Here is a 23,666-nt window from a genome sequence, read left to right on the forward strand (position 1 = left end):
TTCGCGCCTCTATGTTACCGACCAACCAGAGCGCTAGACGAGCCCCACGTGATCACAACGGACCAATGAGCGCGATGGGCGGGGTTACGCTGTTCATAAGCGAAGTGCACACCGATTTTCCTTCAGTTGCGGCTGAGGGTGGGTGCGTCGCGGTTCGCCGCGTCTCATCCTTGAGAGGACTGGCTCGGGAGATTTGGCAGAAGGCAAGTGAGGATAGTTGGATCTCAGCGTGGCCCACGGTTAATTCCGTGCCGGAGCCTGTAGGCAGGGCGATGGGGGGCTTCGGCCTCGGTCTACGCACTGGGCAGACGGATCGTCCGAGGTCTTATTGTCGTCAACAAGTACGGCCCGCGCTAGGCTCGAGCGGGCACGACTTGGAGGGGGTGTTCAACTATGGTCTGGTTGCCGGCACTTTTCTCACCCGAACGACGCGATTAGACCGACGATGATCCAGCCCAGGAGCCTTCGATTCCTCCATTGCACTGTCTTCATTGTCGACTCCTACAAGCAGTAGTCAGCCTTTCTCCACTCCACAAGGCCCGGTTCTTCTCAGGAAGACATACCGAAGGCTTTGGTACCAGCGCGCCGGGGTTTCGGTATTAGGGGCCGATCCTCATCCAGGCGGGTACTGAATGGAGTGGCCGAGGACCCGCAACTCGCCCGAAAATTTTTGGAAGGGGGTCATCGCTTTGCGAAGACTTCCCTGGGCTACGACGCGTCCGAACCTCCCCGCGGTGTAGCCTGGGTAACGCGAATACGGACGCAACGACAAAGGGTACGTACAACGATTATTTGGCAGTGACTAACTCTCTTTTTTTAGGCGAAAGCGCGGCGCGAGATCGAGGCTCCGAAGATAGAAGGAGACAAGGAGAAAACGGTACGTTTTTGCATGCTTTAGAACGAGTCTATGTCTTTTTTCTTTGTATCTAAATAAATGAGCGTTTACATGTATAAAACGCTGTCGTAAAAAATAGTCGACTTTTCGGCGTCGTTCTTTGAAGAAACGAGAGGCGAACGCGCTTTGAAATTCAGCTCGTTTTCTTCAATCTAGCGTATGCTGCCACTATGAGAGCTTATTTCCCTGGTAGTGCAGGTGACATCGGTGCATCACGAAACGTTCAGGGCCGATGACAATTATTGAGGGCGTTGTGTCTTACTACTACTCCTCATCGTGGGAAACTGTGGGGGTCATCTAGTCGTCACTCTGGCGCTGGAATTCCGTTTCTCGGATAATGATTGAAGAATATCTGACTGGATTTGAACGACTAGACCACAGACAAAGGCTACTTCTCATACTTCATCTAGCCTCAACCCTTCCTCGCCATTCTAAGAAGATGGGAAGGGTCTGTGCAATTTACAGAGCTAAGCAAACACGACTAAAAAGCTGTCACGAATGACCGTGTTTAGCAACTCCCATGCATTGTAGGAACTACACTACAAAACACTACTCCTCATCGAAACTGTACAGGACCATGAGGGTCATATGGTCGTCACTCTGGCTGGAATTCCGTTTCTTGGATAATGATCAAAGGCTACTAACCTCAACCCATCCTCGCCATTTCAAGTAATCCGAGATGATGGGAAGGGTCTATGCAATTGACAGAGCATCTAAGCAAACACGACTAACACGAGCTAAGACGGACAACCGTGTTTTGACCGTGTTTAGCAACTCCCGTTATGGTCATGCATTTGTAGGAACTATGGTGATAAAACTCGGGAGTTGGTCTAAAGAACGGTAGGATTTGAAAGTACACACACACTCAGCCAACGTGACATCATACCCGATTCTTATTCCCTCAATATAAACGGCTAACGTTGGGTGCAGTGACATATCTCCAAGACGGACCCCAAGCACGGAATGACAACGACTGCCAGTCCAACTCTTAGTTTCTTTGCTGCTCTTCTGCTTCTCAACATAGTTGAGAGCATGGCCCCTAAAGCAGAAGAGGTGTAGCTTCTCTAATGTTACTTTATCCGCTAAATCCAAAGTATGTCTTACGTAGGATTCTGTTGGAGGCTGTTCAGGAGTTCCAGGAATTCCTGGATCTCCGGGGCATAACGGGTTGCCAGGAAGAGATGGATTGCAAGGAGAAAAAGGAAGCGACGGAATGAAAGGTCCTAAAGGAGATAGAGGTGAACAGGGAGCGACTGGAAATTTGGGACCGATGGGAAAGAAAGGGGAAAAAGGAGATGGTAGCGATTATTCAAACAACTGGAAGCAGTGTGTCTGGAAAAGAGCTGATAGCAAATATACTGGTCTTATACAGGTACTTTGCCACCAAAGATAAGTTTTATGAGCTCTAAATTGATTTCCATTAGGAATGTGTCTTCAAAAAACGCCAATCTTCCACAGCTCTCAAAGTAGCTTATGCTGCCAGTATTAGAGTTTATTGTCCTGGTAGTAAATGCTGTGGACGTTGGTACATCACTTTTAATGGAGCAGAATGTTCGGGACCAATGACAATTGAAGGACTTGTGTATCTGTCTAGCACCAACGATAATCCTCATCGACATCGCCAAATAGAAGGATTCTGTGAGAACATTCCATCTGGATCAATAAGGGTAGCTGTTCATGTGGGAAACTGTCACGGCTATGGATCAGCTGATCGTTACTCTGGATGGAATTCTGTTTCTCGTATAATGATTGAAGAATATCCCCAGTCGCAAACCTGACTGAACTCAAGCTGATGACCTTGACTGACTACCAGAAGGCTCCATGTATCTGCTTATGTGTGTGAAGTTGTGTATGTGACGCTGTTTAGTGAATAAAGCGCTGTTTGCAGTATGCGATTCTCGACGGAATGCAAGAGGGGGCCCCAAAAAGCACTTACGCTTTTGAAATCTTCTTCGTTGGCTCACCTGCAGCGTCATTGAAGCTACTGGAAGTCCATACGGCGTCACGATTGCCGCAGGAACGGCAAGAAACGCGAGAAACTATAAGACTACCACGAGCTAATTAAGACGAATGACCGTGTTTTGACCCACCTCCCATTATGGTCATGCATTTGTAGGAACTATGGTGATAAAACTCGGGAGTTGGTCTAAAGAACGGTATGATTTGAAAGTACACACTCGCTCAGCCAACGTGACATCATACCCGATTCTTATTCCCTCAATATAAACGGCTAACGTTGGGTGCAGTGACATATCTCCAAGACGGACCCCAAGCACGGAATGACAACGACTGCCAGTCCAACTCTTCTTGGTTTCTTTGCTGCTCTTCTGCTTCTCAACATAGTTGAGAGCATGGCTCCTAAAGCAGAAGAGGTGTGGCTTCTCTAATGCTACGTTATCCATTGAATGCAAAGTATGTCTTACGTAGGATTCTGTTGGAGGCTGTTCAGGAGTTCCAGGAATTCCTGGATCTCCGGGGCATAACGGGCTGCCAGGAAGAGATGGATTGCAAGGAGAAAAAGGAAGCGACGGAATGAAAGGTCCTAAAGGAGATAGAGGTGAACAAGGAGCGACTGGAAATTTGGGACCAATGGGAAAGAAAGGGGAAAAAGGAGATGGTAGCGATTATTCTATCAACTGGAAGCAGTGTGTCTGGAAAAGAGCTGATGGCAAAGATACCGGTCTTATACAGGTAATTTGCCACCAAAAATCAGTTTTATGAGCTCTAAATTGGTTTGTATTAGGAATGTATCTTCAAAAAACGCCAATCTTCCACGGCTCTCAAAGTAGCGTATGCTGCCACTATGAGAGTCTATTGTCCTGATAAATCCTGCTGTGGACGTTGGTACATCACTTTTAATGGAGCAGAATGCCCTGGGCCAATGACAATTGAAGGAGTTGTGTATAAGGAGGACTCCAAAGATAATCCTCATCGACATCGCCAAATAGAAGGATTCTGTGAGAATATTCCATCTGGATCAATAAGGGTAGCTGTCCATGTGGGAAACTGTCAGGGCATTGAATCATCTGATCTTTACTCTGGATGGAATTCTGTTTCTCGCATAATGATTGAAGAATATCCCCAGTCGCAAACCTGACTGGACACAAGCCAACGACTTTGACTTACTACCAGAAGGCTCCATGTATCTGTTTATGTGTGTGACGTTGTGTATGTGACGCTGTTTAGTGAATAAAGCGCTGCTTGCAGCAAGAGGGGGCCTCAAAACGCACTTACGCTTTTGAAATCGTCTTCGTCGGCTCATCTGCGGCGTCTTGGAAGCTATTGGAAGTCCATACGGCGTCACGATTGCCGCAGGAACGTGCGGAGAACGAGAAACTACTGTACTCATCGTCAGACTAACGTACGCTAAAGCGTTCCAGAGGTTCGCGAAACGAAAAATCGAAACGCCTCATCTTCCGAGCCTTTGCGACTTTCTGACGTCAAAAGCCTGTTTGGAATGAGAACAGGAAAAGAAGACGAAGAAAACGGGACGGTAGAAGAAGAAGAGCAAGAAAGCAAAGCGAAAATTTCGAGGTCGTATCGCAAAGAAAACAGACACAGAACGAATCGAGATACGTTTTGCACAGATCGATAGCCGTGAAAGCAGGTCCAAAGGGCTTCGGTTTCGTTCTAAAAGGCAGCGCTCCCGTTTTCGTACGTGCCACTTCACCAGGTAAATTTCTATTCCTTCAATTTCCGGTTTCCCGCATTTGCTAAAATCGCGCGTAGGCGGCGCCGCCGACGAGGCGGGCATTCGCGAGGGTGACGTCATATTAAAAGTATGTAATGATAGGTTTTTGCATGCTTTTTGAACGAGTCCATGTCTTTTTTCTTTGTATCTAAATAAATGAGCATTTACATGTATAAAACGCTGTCGCAAAAATAGTCGACTTTTCGGCGTCGTTCTTTGAAGAAACGAGAGGCGAACGCGCTTCGAAATTCAGCTCGTTTTCTTCAATCTAGCGTATGCTGCCACTATGAGAGCTTATTGCCCTGGTAGTGCAGGTGCCTGCTGTGGACGTTGGTGCATCATTTTGAATGAAACGGAACGTTCAGGATCGACGACAATTGAGAGCGTTGTCTTACTACAAAACACTACTCCTCATCGAAACTGTACAGGACCATGAGGGTCATATGGTCGTCACTCTGGCTGGAATTCCGTTTCTTGGATAATGATCAAAGGCTACTAACCTCAATTAACCCATCCTCGCCATTTCAAGTAATCCGAGATGATGGGAAGGGTCTATGCAATTGACAGAGCATCTAAGCAAACACGACTAAAGAGCTAAGACGGAAAACCGTGTTTTGACCGTGTTTAGTAACTCCCGTTATGGTCATGCATTTGCAGGAACTATGGTGATAAAACTCGGGAGTTGGTCTAAAGAACGGTAGGATTTGAAAGTACACACACACTCAGCCAACGTGACATCATACCCGTTTCTTCTTCGCTCAATATAAACGGCGAACGTTGGGTGCAGTGACATATCCCCAACACGAACCCCAAGCACAGAATGACAACGACTGCCAGTCCAACTCTTCTTGGTTTCTTTGCTACTCTTCTGCTTCTCAACATAGTTGAGAGCATGGCTCCTAAAGCAGAAGAGGTGTGTAGCTTCTCTAATGCTACTTTATCCGCTGAATGCAAAGTATGTCTTATGTAGGATTCTGTTCGAGGCTGTTCAGGAGTTCCAGGAATTCCTGGATCTCCGGGGCATAACGGGCTGCCAGGAAGAGATGGATTGCAAGGAGAAAAAGGAAGCGACGGAATGAAAGGTCCTAAAGGAGATAGAGGTGAACAAGGAGCGACTGGAAATTTGGGACCGATGGGAAAGAAAGGGGAAAAAGGAGATGGTAGCGATTATTCTAACAACTGGAAGCAGTGTGTCTGGAAAAGAGATGATAGCAAAGATACCGGTCTTATAAAGGTAATTTGCCACCAAAGATAAGTTTTATGAGCTCTAAATTGATTTCCATTAGGAATGTATCTTCAAAAAACGTCAATCTTCCACAGCTCTCAAAGTAGCGTATAATGCCAATTTGAGAGTCAATTGTCCTGATAGTACCTGCTGTGGACGTTGGTACATCACTTTTAATGGAGCGGAATGTTCAGGACCAATGGCAATTGATGGAGTTGTGTACATAACCAACTCCAAAGATAATCCTCTTCGACCTCGCCAAATAGAAGGATTCTGTGAGAACATTCCATCTGGATCAATAAGGGTAGCTGTTCATGTGGGAAACTGTCAGAGCTATGGATCATCTGATCGTCATGCTGGATGGAATTCTGTTTCTCGCATAATGATTGAAGAATATCCCAAGTCGCAAACCTGACTGAACTCAAGCTGATGACCTTGACTGACTACCAGAAGGCTCCATGTATCTGCTTATGTGTGTGAAGTTGTGTATGTGACGCTGTTTAGTGAATAAAGCGCTGTTTGCAGTATGCGATTCTCGACGGAATGCAAGAGGGGGCCCCAAAAAGCACTTACGCTTTTGAAATCTTCTTCGTTGGCTCATCTGCAGCGTCATTGAAGCTACTGGAAGTCCATACGGCGTCACGATTGCCGCAAGAAACGTGCGGAGAACGATCGTCAGACTAACGTACGCTAAAGCGTTCCAGAGGTTCACGAAAAAATCGAAACGCCTCATCTTCCAAGCCTTTGCGACTTTCTGACGTCAAAAGCCTGTTTGGAATGAGAACAGGAAAAGAAGACGTAGAAAACGGGACGGTAGAAGAAGAAGAGCAAGAAAGCAAAGCAAAATCGAGGTCGTATCGGCGAAATCGCAAAGAAAACAGACACAGAACGAATCGAGATACGTTTTGCACAGATCGATAACGGTGAATGCAGGCCCAAAGGGCTTCGGTTTCGTTCTAAAAGGCAGCGCTCCCGTTTTCGTACGTGCCACTTCACCAGGTAAAAAATAAAATTTCTATCCCTTCAATTTCCGGTTTCAAAAATCGCGCGTAGGCGGTGCCGCCGAAGAGGCGGGAATTCGCGAGGGTGACGTCATATTAAAAGTATGTAATCATTATTAATAGGTGAGGGGGAGGGGTTTTAGTTATTTTTATTTTCAGATTAATGAGCACGATGTGAGACGGGATGGCCACGAGGCCGTAGTCAATCTTATAAGACAATCGAAGGGAAAACCTTTGACACTAACTTTGGGGGAAGATAATTCCGTAAGGATAGAAATTTATTTATTTATTTATTTATTTATTTATTATTGATTTTTTCGTAGGTTCCCCCGGAAACGAAGGCATCTCTTCTCGCCGCGCGCATCCAACGACACGTCGCAGATATCAATATAGATGCAATTAGTGACGTCATGGAAAGGGAAAAAAGACTGAGCGAAGCAATCGTCGCCGCAGCCATAGAGGAAGCGACTCTCATAGTCAATAAAAAAGAAGAATTAAACATATCACGTGATGATAATAATATTAAAAACAGCCCCGCCCAGGGTAAATTTAGCAAAAAACGCAAATAGAGTTTATTAGGGCATGTTTTGACAGCGTCGAAATGGGAACCAGACGATGTCCTACTATGGCTTGAAGCCATTCGCATGTCTCACTACGCAACTCTCTTTCAAAGTACCGAAAATAACAAACATTTCAGGGAAGGGGGGAGGTGAGATAAGATAAGCTAAAACCCCTGTCTTTTACAGCCGTCTCCGGGCCGAATCTTCTCGCCTTACACAACAAGCAAAGTCTCTACGAAATGGGCGTGGCACGCAAAAGTGACGTCAACTACCTATGGGAAGAAATCGATAAACTACGCCAATGGAAACGAGAGGAGAAGACAGAGAAACCGCCGCCTCCCCAATCAGGTGGTCCCCCCACCCCCCCACCCCCACCCAAGTTTCTCACACTAATTTGTCTAAAGTGTATGAATGGCGAGAGGCGGATGTTATTGGGTGGCTTGAGCGACTTGGCTCGCCTTTCAGCGACGTCTGTTCGCTCCATATTCAGAACCATGCCATAACAGGTAAAGTTGCGTGCATCTAATCCCCCCCCTCCCCCCCGGCGAACGTAACGCTCTAGGGCGAGTTCTCGTTCGAATGACGGATGAGAAACTAAAGCGGATCGGAATCGAAGACACCGTTTTAAGGTTCTAAAGTGTTTTCGGGGAAGACGTAGTAAGAGGAGGAGTCTTTTTCCTTTTAGGAAGCGTCTACTTCATCGGATCAATTTAATACGATTCCACCAGGAGGAACTGGAACTTAGAAAATTGGCGTCAGGTAGGGAGGGAGGAAGGGAATGGGGTTCTGCATTTGAGAGGATACGATTTGACAGGTCAGCTTGCGAATTAGGGAGGAGAAGCAGGAAGGGACGACTCCTCCGGACCTATTTTTGTATATTTAGTTAGCGACACCACGTATTCCGTTAGAAAAAAAATCGAATCGAACTATCGTTTACCAAGAACCCGTACCAAAGAAACGATCTCCAAAATTCCCTAAGAGAAAAGAGAAAAGTGAAGAAAAAAACCCGTCATTACCATAGCGACGGCACGAACGCGCGTGTACCTATTCCCGGAAGTATGTGATAGTGTTCATTGATGTCGGGATCAACAGCAGCTGTAACAATCTTCACTTTGGGAAACGCATAAGCGACCGTATGGATGCCTAAAAACGGATACGTACACCCAACTACTAACATCCGCCCACCCATGACGTACCGATTTCGGCGGCGATTAGACAAACTAAGAGAATATTCTCCGCTGGAACATCGTGATCCTAAAAAAAGACCACCTTTTCTTTATTCTCCTAAAGTTTCTATTTTCTTACCAATAATACCCTTATTGCCATCATAGCTGCGGCGCCTGTTGCAATCGTTGCGTCCATTAGTATAACGTGGTGTCTGTTGATTTGCGGTGGGAGCTGTTTGAAGTGAAGCTGACGGCGGAATTTCGTGACTAGAGACTTATTGATTCAATATTTTGTCTGATCCCTACCTCCGCTTCGCCTGTCTGAGGATTCGATTGTATCAATATGTTGCCTATTTTGATGTCCTTGCATACGGATTGGAGGGCGGGTTCGATCGTTTCGCCCGCTCTCAGAATCGAGACGCCGCATATCTGAAAAATGTCAACGTGCTTAGATAAACTTGAACAATAATTTATTACGTCGCCCTGAAAGTGCATTCCTTCGTATGGCTTAGCCAAGGATGTGGAAACGACTAGAGGCTAAATAGGGAGAGAGGAAGCCAATGGAGACTTTATAAAAAATACTCCACGTTCATACATTATACGGAAGGAAAGTGAGAGCATATTCAATCAAAATCCGACTCAGTCGTTTTGAATAAAAGATGAATTCATCGCGAGGGGTATTCTTGTCCCTATGTGGTGGTGGTGGCAATGACAAAGGGGCCCGCCCACCCCGCCCACCCCGCCCACCCCAACCTAATAATCGTTTGAATGCATTGAATTTGTGGTGTCGACGGGATTTGGCAGAGCGAATCCGGATGCTTTTGCCCTCGATAGGCGGACACTAGTTGCGACCTGAACTATGACTGTTACATCCTTTTTGACCTTAGCTACGGATGACGCACACCTAAAATGCTTTCCTTTCTAAACGACGTAACTAAATATACTCGTCGTCACGTGACATCGTTTTTACCCCTACCCACCGTATCGAGTTTCTTTCGCACGTGCTTGATTACGAGATCGATCGCGACTTCGTTGTCGCCTCCTGTAGTGCGCGTTTTTACGGCGCGAAGGGTTAATTTCAATTAGGAGTCTAACCGCGCGGGATGACGATGTCAGCTGATCTCATCGTAGGCGCAATATATTGGTCGAAAGCCTAGGGACGTGTACTGTATTCCCCAAAAGGGGGGCCCCGGTTTCCTTTTCTGTACCGGTTTAACAAATTTTCGATACTGTTGCAACACTCCCTCCAAGTCCCGACCTCTCTCCGCTATATCCCGTTTTAGCCTACGGTGGGGGTGGAAAGAGGATGTGAAGGATGCGGAAGCGAAACTAACGCTTCCTTCTAATTCGATTAAGAGTCGGTATGAGTGATCAACCTTCTCGCCAGCCTGACGTCCGCATCGGTGTCGACAAATATGCGCATATCCATGAGCTTCGAGAACCGGAGAAAAAACGAGAGAATCGCGCGGTATTCGAATCGTTCGCGGTCGAAAATTCTCCCACGAACGGAGGAAGTGTCTCGTTAGGAAATTTGCTGTCGCGGCGCCTCGAATATAGAACGGCGGTGGAAACCGCACGCGCGCCCTCGTAACAGACAAAGTCGGCCCCGCCCACCTACCCACACCAACCGCTAAATATAAAAAGAGGCGCAACCCCTCATTTTCTCAGTTGAGACTACGTTTCGAATGACATCGCTGAGTTATATCGTCGCCCAGCCGACGTGCCAGAACGACGCCGTGCAATGTTTTCTACCGAAAAACGCTACGGGGATCGATCTTCTCAACAAGGTGAGCGCGCGCGCGTGTGCGTTTTAGTGCGCGAAAGTGCGCGTTCTGACGGATCGCGCGACGATTTAGGTTTGCTCCGTGTTGGGTATCGTCGAGACCGATTATTTCGGTCTTCTTTACGACGTCGACGCGGGCGAAGGGAAGAGGAAACGCTCGTGGTTGAATTTGCGTAACAATATCGCGCGTCAAGTCGATCGACGACGCGGCGGAGGCAAGGACGGCTCGCGCGCGTTGGGACCGTACATGCTAGAGCTCAAGGTCAAGTTCTACGTCGATCCCGAGCAACTTATACAGGAAAAGACTAGGTACACGCCCACGCGTCGGTATCGATTGATGCGACAGCTGACCTTACGCCTCTCGTCTCTTTTTTCTCCCCCCCTTAGACTTCAGTTCTTTTATAATCTCAAAGAACTGTTGCGCGACGGTCTCTTTCGCTTCGGAAACGATCGCGCAACTCTAGCGCGCGCTATCGCGCTCGTCGACCAAGCGGAAGAGGGTCGCGGAACGGACTATGCCCCCGGCGAGATGATCGATCGCGATACGATAGCGTTTATCGCGAAAGAACGCGTCGCCGCGCGCCATATGGCGCCCAGGGAAGCGATCGATGAATTTCTGCGACTCGTCGCCGGTTTTTCCGACTACGGCGCCGAAATTCATCGACTCAAGCGAACGAGCGACGGATTCGACGAAATTCGCGTCGGAACGGACGCCATTTACACGTACAAATCGAAAACGTGCCAAAAGGAGATTCTGTGAGAGAGAAAAGTCCCCGCCGGTTCGGGGGAGGATAACGCGACGGGGTTTTCTCGTTTTTCAGGTTTTACCTTCGAGACATCGTCTACGCTGACTGTTGCGGAACCGGGGGATCAAGTTTCTACGCGATTTGCAGTCAAAATGCCGGGTCGACGCGCAAGCACACGTTTCGCCTCGACAGTCGATGGGCCGCGCGCCGACTCAATCGCTCCGTGACCGAACGTCACATCTTCTACGCACGCGCGACAATCGACTACGAGGAGAAACCTCACTATGCGACCCTATGGGATGCGGTACGATCGAAATTCGACCCCAAGTGCGCGAGTCGCGTGCGCGTTTACGATTACGACGTGTTGAGAACGTGCCAGGAAGCGTTTACGACCGCCTGGAAGCGATCGAACGACGTGACGACGCTTCCTCCGCTTACGCAATCGTTTTCACCTTCGCCGTCGCATTCGTCGACGACGACGAAGGGGTCTAACGAAGGCGCGCCCGCGCTCGAGTGCCGGATATGCATGGATCGCGAATTGAACGTCGTCTTCTGTCCGTGCGGTCACGCGGTCAGCTGTTCGGTTTGCGCGCGCGCGTGCGTCACGTGCCCGATTTGTCGCGCGCCGATTGGTCACACGCAGAAACTCTACTTGACGATGCATACGCCCACTCTTACCTGAAGTAAATCTTTGTGAGCAAAGGCTAGTATTCCTTCGAAGATGATGACGTCACCACCATAGACATATTTCTGCATAGAGACCACACTCTTCTCTCTTTTTTTTCTATATGCATGCACTTTTTTCTCTTACGGGAATTTTTGTTCTTTTATGCGTCGTAAAATCGTAGATGGGAATCTGTTGCGAATTTATATAAATGATGTCGTTGCCAAAAAAGAACGGAACCTGAACGTTTTTTCCTTCCTTCAATTTCTTGAGTGTATCAATCAAAAGGTCAAAATCAAATGCATCTAATAAAGAAATTCGCTCTATAGAAGACTTACTTTTATCTGTCATTTTTACCTGGATGATCAAAGTCGTACTCACTTCTCTCTGCCTTTTCCAATTCTTCTGGACTCAATACCTGCATTGTGGAATTGGAATAATAATGCACGTGGAGCACGCGCGCTAACGACTACGATTTACTTTGTAAAACGAGTCCATTGATAGGAGAACGACCCATTGAACTTTGAGGGAGTTGATGATTCTTTGCGCTACTGTCGTTTTTCCTGAAGCCGAGCCTCCGCCTATGCCTATTTTTAAGAAACGAGACTCGCGTCGCCTCTTCGCGCGTTTCTAGAGCTCTTACCGATTAGAAACGGCTCTTTTGACTGTCCCTGAGAGTCGTACCACGGCGGACGACCTATAGTGTTCTCCGTGAATAGTCAGAAGCGCTGGAATCGCAGCAAAACCTGCTGTAAAGAGGAGCTTTCGCTGCCGTTCTTTGTCCGTCGCCATTTTTAAGCCTAACGCGCTTTATGGACTACAAAAAATGAAGTTTGATGAATGCGTCGAGCACACAACCAAAGAGAAAGAAGTTCATTTAGAATCCGTGCGCCAAGAAGCGTCAAAATCGAGCATCGCTTGAATATCCCCAATGATTGCATGCTTCGATTCCTAAGTGTCTAATTAAATTAAATTCTCATTACAATCATCTTTTCTTCACCTGAACAACTCGAAGATATTCGTTTCGGATAAAAACAAAAAAGAGTAGCCATGACAACATCGCCGAAAGTTGAATAAATTCGATAGGACTTGCGTAACAATCAATAGCGACGATACAATTAACTAGCAATAAGATTAAGATCATAAAAGCACGTGGCCTATGAATTCATAGTACTGTACCTAGTTTGGGTGAAACCTGCTGCAGTAGGAAAGCCGGAAAACAGGAGAGCGCATTCAAAGCGAGAGCCAAAAACAATATGATCTAGAAAATCAATAAATTATCTGTTTGCCCTCTAGTCCTAATCTTATCTTACTTACTATAGACTTTGCGTTTGGTCCGTCTCGTTTTCGATCAGCCACTCTTACAATGGCTGTCACAATTGCAAAGAAATACATGCTGACAATGAGACCAGCAAACGTCCAAAATAGCCAATCACTGTCAGATCCAGGTGACCTTCTAAACAAAAGAAATCGAATAACGTATCCAATTTCATTTCTGACTGACCTAGGACACAATTTCGTTCCTGACCTAAAACATTCGAGCTCAGCGACAGTCAAGAACAAAAGAGTAGCCAAACAGTGAAGAACGAAAATACATTGCGGCGATATCAGAAACTAAACAAAAAATGACATACTAATTTTAATTATGCTCTTTGTTCAAATCTTGCCTCGCAAAAAGAAACCATAAGACGTTTCTTTCTGAAAAATCCGCCTTGGGTAACATAGACAGTGGATCTACACTTCCACTCGTGATAAAGAGCGAGAAGCAACATGAGGAGCTAAACGACAATAGATATATATATAATTAATCCGGATTTCGAAAACTCACAGCCAACGCTTCTAGAACATTTCCTATATATCAAACATCGATTAGCAGACTAACACCTATGAATTATTAATAAATTACCTGTTATAAATGTGATTTTACAGCTAGTTTCATTGTTTTTCGGCGGAAACGAATTATAGGCCGTGTAGACTACACAGCTACAAAAAAGAAAGAGTCACGTGATCCTATTAGAGTTGAGTACTAAAATTGAACAATCGCGTACCGGAACGAGAGTAGCAAGTAGAAGAGTATCCATCGAACGCTCGACGTCGTCGCAATGTGAATACGTCGCTTCATTACGATCACACTATCGAGAGAGATCTCGAGAAATCGGAGACCACGCCCCCTTTTCAAAATTCACCTGTTGTACTTGGCCAAGAGAACGCAGGCGAAGACGATCGTCTCTACGGCGCCCAAGCCGAACAGGAGAGCGCCGCTAAACGAGTATGCGTCCCACGCTGGAGCGTAGAGGAAACGTGTTTCGCAAGACGGAAGCTTTTCGTTTTGTTCTTTTTTTCGGACTTACGTCGACTCAACGGAAGGCCCAACGTTTCGTTGGTTCTGTTGAACGGGCACTTGGCACTTAGCTTGTTCCAATCCCAAGTAACGTCCGTGACATTCACATTCGGACAAGTCATGATAGACATGATCACTTTCCCGGATATTCTCGTGACATGCAAAGGTAAATATATTCATCATCATCATCATCATCATCACAGCAATTGTTGTTTTGTAGCAAACTGGGATCGGAAAAGTTGGACATATTGATCACAATGTTCGCCTAGAAAAATAATCACGGCATCTAATTATTTAATTAGTTAATTACCTGGAGCGAAGTGAGGGTTTTTTCTCATTCTAATATTTCGTTCTTCAAAGAACTTGAATACCGTATAGAGTAGCATATTGTCGCGCGTATTCGCGGCTGCCTCGAGAAACAGACGAGCCGATATGGAATCCTCTTTTCCCACGCTACGAGAAAATCTCAACGCTTGCAACACCTGACCTTTGGATAACAATATATCAATAATTTGAGCATCAGCAGTCGACTGCCTCTGAACAAAAAAAAACCATAAATATATTTGCTTCGAATTTTTTTAGGATTTACTTTGAGCATGTCTAGCGCAATTTGATAAGCCGGCGGATATTCATTTTCAATTGAAAGCAAGAGGCAGGCCTACGGGGTTTTATTCTACAATAAATTCAAATTTTTAAAAGTGCGTACGAGTTGCTTGGAATCGCTCAGAACGTGATATTGTATAAATTGATGCAACTGGTAGAAGCAGTGATTTCCAACGAGCGTTTTTATGAGAAGCTCGTAAAGAATGTACTAAAGAGTGATTTATATAGAAGAATTCAAGAATCTCAATCCTATCTTACCATAACTTGAATTTGATGCTGATTCAATGATCTTATGTATTCTATGAGAACGGCGACAACAAATTTGTAATTCAACTAGCCCCCAAAATTAATTATTATTAATTATTATTAATAAAATCGCCTCTCTGACTTTGAGAGATGATGATTCAAAAATTGAAAGGACGTGCGTGTACATATCCGATTGGCCAATCACGCTCGAGGGACAGTCCTTCAATTCGGGAGTTCGAAAACTTTCACGCGCGAATTAGAGAGCAAGAAAAATTAATTAAAATCTTAATTTACCTGTACGATCCCCTACGATGATCCAAAGGCTAAAGCACGCTATAAGAACGACATATATAAATTAATATTATTTAAAAGCTACTTGTATCGTTTGCATGTATTCTCTAAAGGCGGTATTGAGCTTGTCAAATATACGGGCAATAGTGGACAGCATGCACTGCCTTCCGGGAACAAGAGCTAATAATAAAAATTTTTAAATATTTTTTCGTTCTATGTATCTTGCTACCTTGTTTGCAGACAGAGAGAATGACCATTCGACAGTCGGCACGCAAGAGCAAAAAATCAATAAGTCTCGCCTATAAACGTATATCAAATAATGGAAATAGTATAAAAGGAGTTTAATTTAATTTCCTTATCCGTCATCATTGTGACAAGTGGTTCAAGTTTGACAGTGACTTCCCAGAGGCAACCTTTATTGGGAAAATTAGAATACAGGGTCTAATGGGAGACTGACTTACGTACCAAGTTTCGCATCAATTACAATATTAGGCTGAAAAACAACCCAAGTAGGAGAATCTTAATTAATACCCTAATCACATTTATTTATTGATTTTTTCTATGTGGACTACATGTTTCGCATTGGATCTCCTTCGCTTGAGGAGATTCCACGATAACACACGAGGCAATGGGAAGCGGAGACACAACGGGAAGATGAACCGTGTGAGAAGCGGCGGAAGTCGACGATCCCCCTGGGACCACTTCCCCGTCCCATCGAATGTCAAACATAACGGAAGTCTAAAAATAGAATTTTCCCTCTAGGAAACGTATACTTCCCCTACCTTGGATGCTTGATGATGAACCAGAAGAAGGTTGTCCTGAAAACAAATTAAAAAATAATCAACGCTAATCATTTATTTATTTATTTATTTATTTACCACGACGTTTATTGCAAATCTTCCCGTCATATCGAGCTTGAGAACGTTAGTGGGTCTCGGTGGAGAATCTCTATAAAAGTCAATTTATTATTAATTATGTATCCCCTTCCCCTAGAGTATCACTTTGTGAGGAGATAGAGAACGATTTCGGCCACGCCCATCATTTTAGACCAACTCTTTACAACAACAACATAAGGAGAATCGTATCTAAGATATAAATATTTTTGAAACCCCCGTATGAATAAATGTAGCGTCATTACAATGACGCCAAAGTGACGTCTCTTTCTAGAAGTTTCGGCTTGGTTTGCCCCGTTGGAGATTGCGGTAAATCGACGTCAAATTTGGGAGTACGATTTATTGTGCCTTGCTAATGAAAAAATTATTTTTGCAGGAGGGGCAAATAAATCAATGTAATTTACTTTAAACCAATATGGATGTATTGTGTTGCAAGAGGCCCCGGATGAAAGCAAAAGAACATTTCGTAGACACTGCATATACATAATACATATTATATATATATTGATTTTTTATTCTTACCGAGAAGACGAACCAATTGACGGTCACGCTATAGTTCTTGATCAATTTAAGACTTCTCTTATCTGGGAAAACGGAATAGAGTTCGACGCCGTGACTCGTAATGAAGGCGATTTCGTTGAGCCCAATCCATTGAAATCCATTCACTTGAGTATGCTTACCCTAATAAAAATAATTAAATTAATTAAATTAATTAATTAATTTAATTACTCGACATTGTTGTCTATAGGGAACGCTATCTCCTTTTGCCTCGAGATTGACAAAGTCCTAAAACGTTTTCCCTACGAATGATACTCAATATCGCCTCCTATTCTCTTCTAACAACTATCTGAGGTGATCTCTGTATCGCTAGAATCCTGTGATCGAGAGAAAACTTGATCGATGCGACGGGACCGCTATCCGGGATTCTTCGACGAAAAACCGTCTTTTTGAGCGTATTTTCGGCGTGTTTTTACGCTTACCGTATCTTGAATGGATTTATTTCGGGATTGAGGCTTCGCACGGATACTTCGCTATTGCCGGCGCCCACGGAAAAGACCTGTTTCGACGAGGTTTTTAAAATGCGCCGTTTTGCGAGCTAGCGAGACGATTTTTCGCTTGCCTGCTTGTTCGATTCGTCGAAGAAGACGCTATTCGACTTTCCGACCGGCTCAAAACGCAACGGTTCGCGAGAGAACGTAATGTAATGCGAAGAAGACGTCGACATCGTTTTCCTTACGGCGACCGTAAGGCCAATTAACATCCAAACCCCAGTACACAAGTAAAATACGCTAGAAAATTTTCTATCTACTTTCTGGCGACAGTAACAAAGAGAGGACTGAAAATGTCAATTTGATTGGACTTGACGAGATTATCGGCTCCCTTACAAAGCATATTGTGAACATCAACAGATCCCTTGGGAGCCAAGCGAATCTTTTCCATGACGTAGAGCAATCCGTGCGTGCAAAGACGACCCAGTTTCGACGCTCGAAATTTGCCGGATTCCGCTTGCAGAGGATGGCTCCACTGAAGCTGACTTTTGCTGCGATAGTCCGCGACTTCGAGAGGATGCAAACCTGATTTTATTAGGCAGGATTCAACGTGCGATGCGGTGTCGAGACGCGTCAACGCGTCTCCTTCCTAAGAAAGGAACATTGAGAAGAGAAATTTAATTAATTAATTAATTAAAGATGTTTTTGTTTTTTTTTTCTTACCAATATTCCCGCTATGATTTGCTTGTGAGATGAGTCGTCTGGACTGTAGTGATCTGTAACGATCCAATCCTGAGATAGGAAGAGTCCGCCTGGCTTTAGGACTCGTTTGATTTCCGTGAACGTTTTGACGCGATCTCTCGAATGGCATATGGCCTCAATAGAATAGATCGCGTCGAAAGAATTGTCGGGAAAAGGCATATTGTTAAAGTCTCCCTATTAATTAGAGAATATAAAATATTAAGTTAATCGCACTTGGACAAACCTCGACAAATGTACAGAGATCATTCATCTCAGCCTTTTGAGTCAAATGCCTCGCTCTTTCGATCTGATATTTACTGATATTCAGACCGGTGACGTGCGCACCCGAGAAGGCGGCAATGTTGCGAAGGGGCCCCCCAACTCCACATCCGACGTCCTATATAAAATCAGAGATCACGTGACACGATTTTTTATAAGAAATCGCGTGACATAATGTTCAGACCACGTGACACAATTTTCAGATCACGTGACCAGAATTTAGATCACGTGACACAATTTCCCAATTCCGCGAAATAATGAAACTTACGAGAACTTTCATGCCCTTTTCGAGTTTCAGTTTCAATGCGATGAGGTAGTGATGATGGAGCTGGGCCGAAGCGAGTCCGTCGCCTTTTCGCATGGGCGCGAAGTGAAACGATTGGCCCCAACCGTATTCGTAAAAGTCGGTGACCAATTCGTAATATCGCGAGCAAATTTCGGCCGACTCTTCTTTTTTGAGACTATTGCCGTCGTTGTCGAAGTATTTCGTGTATTTGGCTATGGATTCGTTGACTGGCGTCGACGAACCGCCTTTCGTCGTCAGGATGCTTCCTAGGGTCGGCGTGTCCCACTTTTCGTCGCTTGTCATTGTTTCTTCTTCGGCGTTTGAGTACGCGAATTGAATGTCAAGGAGGTATGCGGCAGCAAGGCGGGGTTATGTCAAATCTAGGCCTCTGATTGGTCCTTCGCTGCATCAGGCGACACTCGCATGATACCCCACACATTGTTACGTAGCAGACTCGTTGTCGAGTTTTTAGTTGTCTAGAATATCTAGAGCGATTTTTCTTCGACTATTTTCCGCTTTAGTGTCGAATCCGTGTGTAGAATCTGCTTTCTAATACGGGAAGCGTAGATTTCTAACGTGCTCTACACTTTACGTATGGCCGTTCGATTTCAGCGAACGCTCGCAATTCTTAAGCCCGATCTCTTTAGATACCCATCGCGTGTTGAAGTAAAGCAAAATCGAAGTATTTTACCTAGCGCAAGACCAATACATTATTAGATAATAAAGGATATAATTTCTCGCGAAAATTTCCACGTGATCCGATCCAAAGTAACAACATTGTCAGCAGCGGAAGCGGAAGCTTTCTATAAAGAGCATAGAGGTATAGTGACCGCAATAAAAATATTGACCTTATCTTATAAGACTTCAACTGTACAGGAAAATTCTTCTACAACCGACTTATTCATTCAATGACCAGGTAAAAGATTATTTGCACAAAACCGACTGTTAATTAAATATTTCAGCGGTCAAATGGAAGCTATGATACTAGGTAGAGTCAATGCTGTGGAACACTGGAGGCTTCTAATGGGACCGACAAAGATATATAAGTATATGCATAGCTATTGTATGTATAGGCACTTACAAACATTTTCTTAAGAGCTATTATAAATGAACCTCGCAGTATACGGAGTCGTTTTGGGAGTACAGATACTCGGAATGCTGTCCATGGTTCGGGTAATCGCTCTTTGGGTTTCTGTGTCTATATGTTTATTTTTTGCTATTGCTATTATTAGCGTCGGATTTGGATGCAAGAAGGGAAATTAATCTCGTGTTTCCTGGTTTCGAAAACTATGAAAATTAGCTTTTGGCTAAATTTTTTTGTTCTAGTTGTTGTCGTCTTGTCTGGAGCGTACGTAGCTCCCTCTCGAGCTCTTCAATTCTTTTCGTCTGCAGGGTAAATTATTTGTGGGGCCCCCTTCGCGGTTTTCCCTCGCAATCGACCTTTTCTTTTACTTCGAGCTTATTCGCGAGGTAGAATCCGCTTCCTCCACCGACAAAAGTTCCAACGCTAATCCAGAACACTTGCCAAACTTTCGACATCGAAACGTCTAACGCGCGCTATAGGTATTAACGCTGGAAATCTTTCCTCGTTCTCTCCGCGGACTTACAGTTGCCACATTAGTGCTATTCGTAATCATCTACAAAGACATGGCGTCGCACGTGCCAACAGTTTTAGCCTCGGCGAGACACACAGCAACAGTAAAACCAAAATGTTTGTCCCACGTAATACTAACAATGACTTCCAGGTGATATTTTTGCACGGGCTCGGAGACACGGGGTAAGAAAAACTATTGAAAGTATTGATTTTAGTCATTTGCGTCCGCAGTCACGGATGGTGCGAAGGCTTCGCTCAAATCAAATCCGATCACATCAAATACATGTGTCCAACAGCGTACGGGAGCTATATAATTAAATTTAAATTAATTAATTTAATTTGTAGCTCCACTATGCCAGTTTCGATTAATATGGGAATGAGGATGCCTTCTTGGTTTGATATCTATGGATTGACAGCGGATTCAAAAGAAGATGAAGTGGGAATCAAAAAAGCAGCAGATAAAAGTAAAGAAAAAAAATCGTTTTTATCTAATCTAAGGGACCCTACGTTCTAATTCATAGTTAGAGCAATGATTGACGTTGAAATTCAAAACGGAATTCCAAGTCACCGAATCATTTTGGGTAAATACAAAATCAAATTCAATTTCATTTCTAAATAATTATATTTTTTTATAGGGGGGTTTTCTCAGGGCGGAGCTCTGGCTTTATACACGGCTCTGACCCATAAGGAAAAGCTGGGTGGCATTGTGGCTCTCAGCTCTTTTCTTCCTCTACATAAAGCGTTTCCTAAAGAATGCGGGCCTACGAAGGATAGCCCAATATTTCAGGCTCACGGAGACGGAGATCTTGTTGTGCCTTATCTATTTGGCGTCATGTCAAGCGAAGTATTGAAGACCTTCTGTTCAAAATCTGAATTTAAGACCTATAGAGGATTGCAACATGGGTCGTCCACGGAGGTGCGGAAGTCTCTTTAAATAATCAATAATCTTAATATAGTTTCTTATAGGAAATGAGAGATGTGAAGGGTTTTATTGATAGGGTATTGCCTAGTGATGGAAAACTGTGATTAAAGTCAAGAAATTGATGTACTAACCTTTGCTACACTTAGTCTCACATGTGCAATCAATAGAGTCTGTAATGGATTAATAGTCCACGTGATGTATAAGAAAATCTATTGTAACTATTCTCTATTCTATAAGGATTTACCCTGAGGTCCTCAATAGAAAAGCGTCACTTTTTAGGATGAATTCAAGTCCCAGTTATAATGCTGATATGAGACCTTGTATGATTTTTCCTGTATGCATTTAAGCAGGTTGGTCTGCGTGGTTCCAGCGGACATGTGAGCGGCAATCCACTTGAGAACCTTTAGGAAATAATAATAATCAATAATTCTATGTATTTTGGGGCGCCTAGGCTACCTCTTCCGTATTGATTCCAAAGTCGATTTTGTACCACTTGAGAATGGCACTCAAACTGATCTTTAATTAATGAAAAAATCAATAGGCTATTAATAAAAATCAATATGGTATTCTTACTTCTTTTTTTCTCATGTCAATAACGCAACCACCTCCTTCAAAAAAAGCCTCGCTAGCCAACTGCAACTCCGACTCAATATTCTAAATAATTAATTAATTAATTAACAAAAATCAATAATCTAAATCCGTATTACTTCAGCACTGTATGTTTTTATGGGAGGACAACTCTTCGCACCGCAAACAAGCGCGAAATGAATTCGCGGTTCGTGTCGAACGAGAGAAATTTTCGCTCTGGGATCGTTTCTCTTGAAGGGTCTCTTCAACTGCCCCACCCCCTTTCGATTAGCCCTCAAAACCCCATTTTCAATATCCTGCAGCGAATAGATGTAACCTCCAATAACATACGAAGTATAATTAAAAAACTAAACAATAAAATAAAGAAAGAAATTAGATATATAGATTTTTATTTACTTTGTATCGCTGCCACAGATTGGTTGGGGGACCACGTGACACGTTGGCGTGAATGACCAAAGCGTTGTAAATATTAACGAAAAAGGCAATTTTTTCACTTCGATTTAATCGACTGACGTCAACGCGTTGAAGCTGAGCTGTCGCTTTGACGTAGGCAGCGAACTTGGAGCTCTTTCCCATGCCCGAATAATTGACACCCTTTAGAGAAAGATCAATCAATAAATAATTAATAACAGATTATCTCCAAATACTCTTCCATCGGCCGATAAGAATTCCCCGTATAGTTGAAGTATGAGCCCGCGCAAGTGCTCAGCAACAACATTAGCTAATAGATCAATACTAATAAAATAATCAATATTAATTAATTAATCTAACCTGGATAGGGTTCGCATTCCGTGACGTATTCCATATTGAGAGCATTTCGCTTGCTATCCTCCACGAAACGATAGAACAAATACTCGTCCTTGAAATCGTGATCTTCGGTCACGTGACGACAAAAATGACGTTTGACCAATTCGCGACCCATTTGAATTGCATCCATGCGCAGCTTTCCGCCGCGTCGTTTCATGAGCCAATTGACGAGCTCTCGACCCACGAAACAATTCTTATACGTTCGGAGATGATACTTGTGATCTTTGACGAGACCCGACTGCTTGATTTCTCGTACGAGATGCGCGTATTCGTCCGGTTCGCATTTGAGCGCGGCCAACTCTTCATCACTGACTGTGGGGGCAAAGAGAAGAGAGTGTAGGAAGAGCGCGCACGCGCGAGTTTCGTACTTTCACAGGACAATACATAGGGACCAGGAGGAGGAGTTTTTCCTAAAGTACAGCAAAGTTCTGCAGTGAGTGCGTGCACCAAAGACATTCATAAGAATATTAGCAGAGTGGTGGTCACAAAGAGTGTGAAATAAATAATTAATTAATTATTGACTATTGTTTCAGTGCAAGAGAGACAGCCTATGTCTATAGACCCTCATCCTAATCAATTAATACTATTAGAATTAATTAATTAATTAATCTAGCCCCTTGGATATATATATATATATGTCTTATCTTACTGTCTTCTTCCGACGATTCTTCCGGGACCGGCTTTGGTGCGTCATCCGGGGGTTCGTTGTTCTCGACTTCCGACAGCAAATCGTCTAATTTCCCGTTTTCAATCTAAGGGAGATACGCCATTGACCACGCCCACGCAAGTCAGACGACTTTCCACGTACGATCATACTGAAGTCGTCCCAGCCGCCGACGTGAATCGCGTTGAAGAAGATTTGCGGTACGGTTTTGCGGCCCGTGCGTTCGCGTATCTCCTCGCCGCGTTCGGGGTATTTGTGGACGTTTACGTCTTCGAAGGGAATGCCGAGATCGTTTAGCTTCGCTTTCGCGCGACGACACGATGGGCACGTTGGAAGGGAGAATATGAGAACGCGTCCTTTCAGTTGTTCCATCGCCTCCTTGTGTCTATCCACCAAGGCGTTCCGTTAGGAATTCGTTGAATCCAATGCTGAAGATGAACAAAGCGGGAGCTCCCGTACGTTCGTCCCGCGCTAAAGGCTGCTAAAGGCACTGATATTGTGGGAGCTTTGGGGCTATGTCTGCTTGACTTTTTCAATATATGTTTTCCATGATTGCCAGGCGGTCCAGATTATTATTTGGCCACTAAGGCATAAAAAAAGACATGAAGAACAAAACGACGGAATGACATCACTTGTGTAGTAAGTATCACGTGTGATGATAGGGATGATGCAAATGATCACGAGCACCGTT

The 23,666-nt window shown here is 44.4% G+C and overlaps 13 protein-coding genes and 3 long non-coding RNA genes across 22 annotated transcripts; 8 read left to right on the top strand and 8 right to left on the bottom strand.

Annotated features, from left to right (window-relative positions):
* Positions 1-986: 986 nt before the first annotated feature.
* On the bottom strand, positions 987-4,269 carry LOC136197301 (uncharacterized). Of its 2 annotated transcripts, XR_010672505.1 has the most exons (6): positions 3,319-4,269; positions 3,098-3,253; positions 2,986-3,041; positions 2,000-2,942; positions 1,782-1,934; positions 988-1,725 (listed from the first exon to the last, which is right to left on the bottom strand). It is a non-coding gene; the product is annotated as an uncharacterized lncRNA (long non-coding RNA). The 2 variants fall into 2 exon arrangements; XR_010672504.1 differs by having other exon boundaries at positions 987-1,725; positions 2,000-3,041.
* On the top strand, positions 1,848-2,770 carry LOC136197296 (collagen triple helix repeat-containing protein 1-like). Its single transcript, XM_065987034.1, has 3 exons — positions 1,848-1,948; positions 2,004-2,267; positions 2,320-2,770. The coding sequence occupies exons 1-3, from the start codon at positions 1,859-1,861 to the stop codon at positions 2,671-2,673; spliced, it is 708 nt and encodes a 235-aa protein (XP_065843106.1). The 5' UTR covers positions 1,848-1,858; the 3' UTR covers positions 2,674-2,770.
* LOC136197295 (collagen triple helix repeat-containing protein 1-like) lies at positions 3,162-4,105 on the top strand. Its single transcript, XM_065987033.1, has 3 exons — positions 3,162-3,267; positions 3,323-3,586; positions 3,639-4,105. The coding sequence occupies exons 1-3, from the start codon at positions 3,175-3,177 to the stop codon at positions 3,990-3,992; spliced, it is 711 nt and encodes a 236-aa protein (XP_065843105.1). The 5' UTR covers positions 3,162-3,174; the 3' UTR covers positions 3,993-4,105.
* Positions 4,254-4,764, top strand: LOC136197300 (uncharacterized). Its single transcript, XR_010672503.1, has 3 exons — positions 4,254-4,429; positions 4,483-4,568; positions 4,625-4,764. It is a non-coding gene; the product is annotated as an uncharacterized lncRNA (long non-coding RNA).
* LOC136197302 (uncharacterized) lies at positions 4,590-6,486 on the bottom strand. The gene is made up of 3 exons (XR_010672506.1): positions 6,385-6,486; positions 5,330-5,671; positions 4,590-5,273 (listed from the first exon to the last, which is right to left on the bottom strand). It is a non-coding gene; the product is annotated as an uncharacterized lncRNA (long non-coding RNA).
* LOC136197294 (collagen triple helix repeat-containing protein 1-like) lies at positions 5,392-6,338 on the top strand. Its single transcript, XM_065987032.1, has 3 exons — positions 5,392-5,499; positions 5,557-5,820; positions 5,873-6,338. The coding sequence occupies exons 1-3, from the start codon at positions 5,407-5,409 to the stop codon at positions 6,224-6,226; spliced, it is 711 nt and encodes a 236-aa protein (XP_065843104.1). The 5' UTR covers positions 5,392-5,406; the 3' UTR covers positions 6,227-6,338.
* A 2-nt stretch (positions 6,487-6,488) lies between the features above and the next one.
* On the top strand, positions 6,489-8,315 carry LOC136197289 (FERM and PDZ domain-containing protein 3-like). Its single transcript, XM_065987023.1, has 11 exons — positions 6,489-6,662; positions 6,725-6,810; positions 6,865-6,914; positions 6,972-7,076; positions 7,136-7,355; positions 7,407-7,484; positions 7,559-7,720; positions 7,777-7,878; positions 7,935-8,001; positions 8,058-8,131; positions 8,187-8,315. Exons 1-11 carry the CDS (start codon positions 6,589-6,591, stop codon positions 8,201-8,203), a joined length of 1,035 nt encoding a protein of 344 aa, XP_065843095.1. The 5' UTR covers positions 6,489-6,588; the 3' UTR covers positions 8,204-8,315.
* Positions 8,231-11,815, bottom strand: LOC136197291 (uridine-cytidine kinase-like 1). Of its 2 annotated transcripts, XM_065987026.1 has the most exons (13): positions 9,915-11,815; positions 9,747-9,822; positions 9,634-9,691; positions 9,519-9,580; positions 9,443-9,459; positions 9,292-9,390; positions 9,134-9,227; positions 9,016-9,075; positions 8,845-8,967; positions 8,678-8,785; positions 8,569-8,626; positions 8,417-8,515; positions 8,231-8,346 (listed from the first exon to the last, which is right to left on the bottom strand). In XM_065987026.1, exons 1-13 carry the CDS (start codon positions 9,965-9,967, stop codon positions 8,306-8,308), a joined length of 948 nt encoding a protein of 315 aa, XP_065843098.1. In that variant the 5' UTR covers positions 9,968-11,815; the 3' UTR covers positions 8,231-8,305. The 2 variants fall into 2 exon arrangements, with proteins under 2 accessions (XP_065843098.1, XP_065843097.1); XM_065987025.1 differs by having other exon boundaries at positions 8,845-9,075.
* LOC136197287 (E3 ubiquitin-protein ligase MYLIP-like) lies at positions 10,182-11,995 on the top strand. The gene is made up of 4 exons (XM_065987019.1): positions 10,182-10,325; positions 10,395-10,630; positions 10,709-11,077; positions 11,143-11,995. The coding sequence occupies exons 1-4, from the start codon at positions 10,224-10,226 to the stop codon at positions 11,747-11,749; spliced, it is 1,314 nt and encodes a 437-aa protein (XP_065843091.1). The 5' UTR covers positions 10,182-10,223; the 3' UTR covers positions 11,750-11,995.
* Positions 11,837-12,528, bottom strand: LOC136197299 (uridine-cytidine kinase-like 1). Its single transcript, XM_065987037.1, has 6 exons — positions 12,478-12,528; positions 12,375-12,428; positions 12,212-12,318; positions 12,089-12,149; positions 11,972-12,036; positions 11,837-11,923 (listed from the first exon to the last, which is right to left on the bottom strand). The coding sequence occupies exons 1-6, from the start codon at positions 12,521-12,523 to the stop codon at positions 11,852-11,854; spliced, it is 405 nt and encodes a 134-aa protein (XP_065843109.1). The 5' UTR covers positions 12,524-12,528; the 3' UTR covers positions 11,837-11,851.
* Positions 12,520-14,205, bottom strand: LOC136197288 (uncharacterized). 2 transcript variants are annotated; one of them, XM_065987021.1, is made up of 11 exons: positions 14,083-14,205; positions 13,918-14,014; positions 13,780-13,863; positions 13,638-13,714; positions 13,560-13,582; positions 13,399-13,509; positions 13,236-13,345; positions 13,049-13,184; positions 12,911-12,992; positions 12,732-12,853; positions 12,520-12,682 (listed from the first exon to the last, which is right to left on the bottom strand). In XM_065987021.1, the coding sequence occupies exons 1-11, from the start codon at positions 14,201-14,203 to the stop codon at positions 12,605-12,607; spliced, it is 1,041 nt and encodes a 346-aa protein (XP_065843093.1). In that variant the 5' UTR covers positions 14,204-14,205; the 3' UTR covers positions 12,520-12,604. The 2 variants fall into 2 exon arrangements, with proteins under 2 accessions (XP_065843093.1, XP_065843092.1); XM_065987020.1 differs by having other exon boundaries at positions 13,049-13,187.
* A 21-nt stretch (positions 14,206-14,226) lies between these two features.
* Positions 14,227-17,339, bottom strand: LOC136197285 (regulator of MON1-CCZ1 complex-like). The gene is made up of 22 exons (XM_065987016.1): positions 17,226-17,339; positions 17,086-17,162; positions 16,947-17,031; positions 16,835-16,891; positions 16,628-16,786; positions 16,510-16,578; positions 16,351-16,457; positions 16,214-16,297; positions 16,091-16,160; positions 15,995-16,030; positions 15,785-15,950; positions 15,678-15,731; positions 15,566-15,625; positions 15,442-15,510; positions 15,298-15,392; positions 15,216-15,244; positions 15,064-15,163; positions 14,934-15,008; positions 14,779-14,883; positions 14,662-14,730; positions 14,383-14,608; positions 14,227-14,337 (listed from the first exon to the last, which is right to left on the bottom strand). Exons 1-22 carry the CDS (start codon positions 17,328-17,330, stop codon positions 14,270-14,272), a joined length of 1,965 nt encoding a protein of 654 aa, XP_065843088.1. The 5' UTR covers positions 17,331-17,339; the 3' UTR covers positions 14,227-14,269.
* Positions 17,330-19,245, bottom strand: LOC136197290 (uncharacterized). Its single transcript, XM_065987024.1, has 4 exons — positions 18,383-19,245; positions 18,080-18,232; positions 17,818-18,030; positions 17,330-17,743 (listed from the first exon to the last, which is right to left on the bottom strand). Exons 1-4 carry the CDS (start codon positions 18,701-18,703, stop codon positions 17,411-17,413), a joined length of 1,020 nt encoding a protein of 339 aa, XP_065843096.1. The 5' UTR covers positions 18,704-19,245; the 3' UTR covers positions 17,330-17,410.
* On the top strand, positions 18,968-20,046 carry LOC136197298 (nucleoside diphosphate kinase 6-like). Its single transcript, XM_065987036.1, has 8 exons — positions 18,968-19,066; positions 19,118-19,220; positions 19,277-19,316; positions 19,363-19,446; positions 19,497-19,573; positions 19,633-19,677; positions 19,727-19,793; positions 19,964-20,046. Exons 1-8 carry the CDS (start codon positions 18,995-18,997, stop codon positions 19,968-19,970), a joined length of 495 nt encoding a protein of 164 aa, XP_065843108.1. The 5' UTR covers positions 18,968-18,994; the 3' UTR covers positions 19,971-20,046.
* Positions 19,793-21,143, top strand: LOC136197297 (acyl-protein thioesterase 1-like). The gene is made up of 8 exons (XM_065987035.1): positions 19,793-19,963; positions 20,022-20,098; positions 20,146-20,177; positions 20,226-20,291; positions 20,340-20,458; positions 20,516-20,575; positions 20,630-20,910; positions 20,961-21,143. The coding sequence occupies exons 2-8, from the start codon at positions 20,048-20,050 to the stop codon at positions 21,018-21,020; spliced, it is 669 nt and encodes a 222-aa protein (XP_065843107.1). The 5' UTR covers positions 19,793-19,963; positions 20,022-20,047; the 3' UTR covers positions 21,021-21,143.
* LOC136197286 (uncharacterized) lies at positions 20,965-23,392 on the bottom strand. 4 transcript variants are annotated; one of them, XR_010672501.1, is made up of 12 exons: positions 23,120-23,392; positions 22,961-23,063; positions 22,680-22,721; positions 22,276-22,623; positions 22,152-22,225; positions 21,901-22,098; positions 21,624-21,851; positions 21,490-21,570; positions 21,373-21,432; positions 21,161-21,317; positions 21,048-21,086; positions 20,965-21,000 (listed from the first exon to the last, which is right to left on the bottom strand). XR_010672501.1 is itself a non-coding variant. In XM_065987018.1 (11 exons), exons 1-10 carry the CDS (start codon positions 23,345-23,347, stop codon positions 21,192-21,194), a joined length of 1,488 nt encoding a protein of 495 aa, XP_065843090.1. In that variant the 5' UTR covers positions 23,348-23,392; the 3' UTR covers positions 20,965-21,086; positions 21,161-21,191. The 4 variants fall into 4 exon arrangements, 2 of the variants coding, with proteins under 2 accessions (XP_065843090.1, XP_065843089.1); XR_010672502.1 differs by lacking the exon at positions 22,680-22,721; XM_065987018.1 differs by having other exon boundaries at positions 20,965-21,086.
* Positions 23,393-23,666: the final 274 nt, after the last annotated feature.

Source organism: Oscarella lobularis, chromosome 17, assembly GCF_947507565.1.
Source record: "Oscarella lobularis chromosome 17, ooOscLobu1.1, whole genome shotgun sequence".
Lineage (NCBI taxonomy): Eukaryota > Metazoa > Porifera > Homoscleromorpha > Homosclerophorida > Oscarellidae > Oscarella > Oscarella lobularis.

What these genes read in the sequence shown, in the direction of transcription:
- LOC136197296 (XM_065987034.1), top strand. Translation starts at nt 1,859, where the DNA reads ATGACAACGACTGCCAGTCCAACTCTTAGTTTCTTTGCTGCTCTTCTG. An exon ending in TGGCCCCTAAAGCAGAAGAG is followed by an intron (nt 1,949 to 2,003) that starts GTGTAGCTTCTC and finishes TGTCTTACGTAG; the next exon opens with GATTCTGTTGGAGGCTGTTC. An exon ending in AATATACTGGTCTTATACAG is followed by an intron (nt 2,268 to 2,319) that starts GTACTTTGCCAC and finishes GATTTCCATTAG; the next exon opens with GAATGTGTCTTCAAAAAACG.
- LOC136197295 (XM_065987033.1), top strand. Translation starts at nt 3,175, where the DNA reads ATGACAACGACTGCCAGTCCAACTCTTCTTGGTTTCTTTGCTGCTCTT. An exon ending in TGGCTCCTAAAGCAGAAGAG is followed by an intron (nt 3,268 to 3,322) that starts GTGTGGCTTCTC and finishes TGTCTTACGTAG; the next exon opens with GATTCTGTTGGAGGCTGTTC. An exon ending in AAGATACCGGTCTTATACAG is followed by an intron (nt 3,587 to 3,638) that starts GTAATTTGCCAC and finishes GGTTTGTATTAG; the next exon opens with GAATGTATCTTCAAAAAACG.
- LOC136197294 (XM_065987032.1), top strand. Translation starts at nt 5,407, where the DNA reads ATGACAACGACTGCCAGTCCAACTCTTCTTGGTTTCTTTGCTACTCTT. An exon ending in TGGCTCCTAAAGCAGAAGAG is followed by an intron (nt 5,500 to 5,556) that starts GTGTGTAGCTTC and finishes TGTCTTATGTAG; the next exon opens with GATTCTGTTCGAGGCTGTTC. An exon ending in AAGATACCGGTCTTATAAAG is followed by an intron (nt 5,821 to 5,872) that starts GTAATTTGCCAC and finishes GATTTCCATTAG; the next exon opens with GAATGTATCTTCAAAAAACG.
- LOC136197289 (XM_065987023.1), top strand. Translation starts at nt 6,589, where the DNA reads ATGAGAACAGGAAAAGAAGACGTAGAAAACGGGACGGTAGAAGAAGAA. An exon ending in GAAAGCAAAGCAAAATCGAG is followed by an intron (nt 6,663 to 6,724) that starts GTCGTATCGGCG and finishes CGTTTTGCACAG; the next exon opens with ATCGATAACGGTGAATGCAG. An exon ending in ACCGCCGCCTCCCCAATCAG is followed by an intron (nt 7,721 to 7,776) that starts GTGGTCCCCCCA and finishes ATTTGTCTAAAG; the next exon opens with TGTATGAATGGCGAGAGGCG.
- LOC136197291 (XM_065987025.1), bottom strand. Translation starts at nt 9,967, where the DNA reads ATGGATATGCGCATATTTGTCGACACCGATGCGGACGTCAGGCTGGCG. An exon ending in ATCGAAAATTTGTTAAACCG is followed by an intron (nt 9,692 to 9,746) that starts GTACAGAAAAGG and finishes ACACGTCCCTAG; the next exon opens with GCTTTCGACCAATATATTGC. An exon ending in TGACATCGTCATCCCGCGCG is followed by an intron (nt 9,581 to 9,633) that starts GTTAGACTCCTA and finishes CGCGCACTACAG; the next exon opens with GAGGCGACAACGAAGTCGCG.
- LOC136197287 (XM_065987019.1), top strand. Translation starts at nt 10,224, where the DNA reads ATGACATCGCTGAGTTATATCGTCGCCCAGCCGACGTGCCAGAACGAC. An exon ending in GGATCGATCTTCTCAACAAG is followed by an intron (nt 10,326 to 10,394) that starts GTGAGCGCGCGC and finishes GCGACGATTTAG; the next exon opens with GTTTGCTCCGTGTTGGGTAT. An exon ending in CTTATACAGGAAAAGACTAG is followed by an intron (nt 10,631 to 10,708) that starts GTACACGCCCAC and finishes TCCCCCCCTTAG; the next exon opens with ACTTCAGTTCTTTTATAATC.
- LOC136197299 (XM_065987037.1), bottom strand. Translation starts at nt 12,523, where the DNA reads ATGGCGACGGACAAAGAACGGCAGCGAAAGCTCCTCTTTACAGCAG. An exon ending in AAAAGAGCCGTTTCTAATCG is followed by an intron (nt 12,319 to 12,374) that starts GTAAGAGCTCTA and finishes TCTTAAAAATAG; the next exon opens with GCATAGGCGGAGGCTCGGCT. An exon ending in GTACGACTTTGATCATCCAG is followed by an intron (nt 12,037 to 12,088) that starts GTAAAAATGACA and finishes TTTCTTTATTAG; the next exon opens with ATGCATTTGATTTTGACCTT.
- LOC136197288 (XM_065987020.1), bottom strand. Translation starts at nt 14,203, where the DNA reads ATGTCTATCATGACTTGTCCGAATGTGAATGTCACGGACGTTACTTGG. An exon ending in GACCAAACGCAAAGTCTATA is followed by an intron (nt 12,993 to 13,048) that starts GTAAGTAAGATA and finishes TTGATTTTCTAG; the next exon opens with ATCATATTGTTTTTGGCTCT. An exon ending in GCAGGTTTCACCCAAACTAG is followed by an intron (nt 12,854 to 12,910) that starts GTACAGTACTAT and finishes TCTTATTGCTAG; the next exon opens with TTAATTGTATCGTCGCTATT.
- LOC136197285 (XM_065987016.1), bottom strand. Translation starts at nt 17,330, where the DNA reads ATGTCGACGTCTTCTTCGCATTACATTACGTTCTCTCGCGAACCGTTG. An exon ending in GACGTCACTTTGGCGTCATT is followed by an intron (nt 16,298 to 16,350) that starts GTAATGACGCTA and finishes TTTATATCTTAG; the next exon opens with ATACGATTCTCCTTATGTTG. An exon ending in GTTCTCTATCTCCTCACAAA is followed by an intron (nt 16,161 to 16,213) that starts GTGATACTCTAG and finishes TGACTTTTATAG; the next exon opens with AGATTCTCCACCGAGACCCA.
- LOC136197290 (XM_065987024.1), bottom strand. Translation starts at nt 18,703, where the DNA reads ATGACAAGCGACGAAAAGTGGGACACGCCGACCCTAGGAAGCATCCTG. An exon ending in AAAAGGGCATGAAAGTTCTC is followed by an intron (nt 18,233 to 18,382) that starts GTAAGTTTCATT and finishes GATTTTATATAG; the next exon opens with GACGTCGGATGTGGAGTTGG. An exon ending in ATCTCTGTACATTTGTCGAG is followed by an intron (nt 18,031 to 18,079) that starts GTTTGTCCAAGT and finishes TCTAATTAATAG; the next exon opens with GGAGACTTTAACAATATGCC.
- LOC136197298 (XM_065987036.1), top strand. Translation starts at nt 18,995, where the DNA reads ATGGCCGTTCGATTTCAGCGAACGCTCGCAATTCTTAAGCCCGATCTC. An exon ending in GATACCCATCGCGTGTTGAA is followed by an intron (nt 19,067 to 19,117) that starts GTAAAGCAAAAT and finishes ATACATTATTAG; the next exon opens with ATAATAAAGGATATAATTTC. An exon ending in TTTCTATAAAGAGCATAGAG is followed by an intron (nt 19,221 to 19,276) that starts GTATAGTGACCG and finishes TCAACTGTACAG; the next exon opens with GAAAATTCTTCTACAACCGA.
- LOC136197297 (XM_065987035.1), top strand. Translation starts at nt 20,048, where the DNA reads ATGGCGTCGCACGTGCCAACAGTTTTAGCCTCGGCGAGACACACAGCA. An exon ending in CACGGGCTCGGAGACACGGG is followed by an intron (nt 20,178 to 20,225) that starts GTAAGAAAAACT and finishes TTGCGTCCGCAG; the next exon opens with TCACGGATGGTGCGAAGGCT. An exon ending in AAGTCACCGAATCATTTTGG is followed by an intron (nt 20,576 to 20,629) that starts GTAAATACAAAA and finishes ATTTTTTTATAG; the next exon opens with GGGGGTTTTCTCAGGGCGGA.
- LOC136197286 (XM_065987018.1), bottom strand. Translation starts at nt 23,347, where the DNA reads ATGGAACAACTGAAAGGACGCGTTCTCATATTCTCCCTTCCAACGTGC. An exon ending in GGGACGACTTCAGTATGATC is followed by an intron (nt 23,064 to 23,119) that starts GTACGTGGAAAG and finishes TATCTCCCTTAG; the next exon opens with ATTGAAAACGGGAAATTAGA. An exon ending in ATCTGTGGCAGCGATACAAA is followed by an intron (nt 21,852 to 21,900) that starts GTAAATAAAAAT and finishes TTTATTGTTTAG; the next exon opens with TTTTTTAATTATACTTCGTA.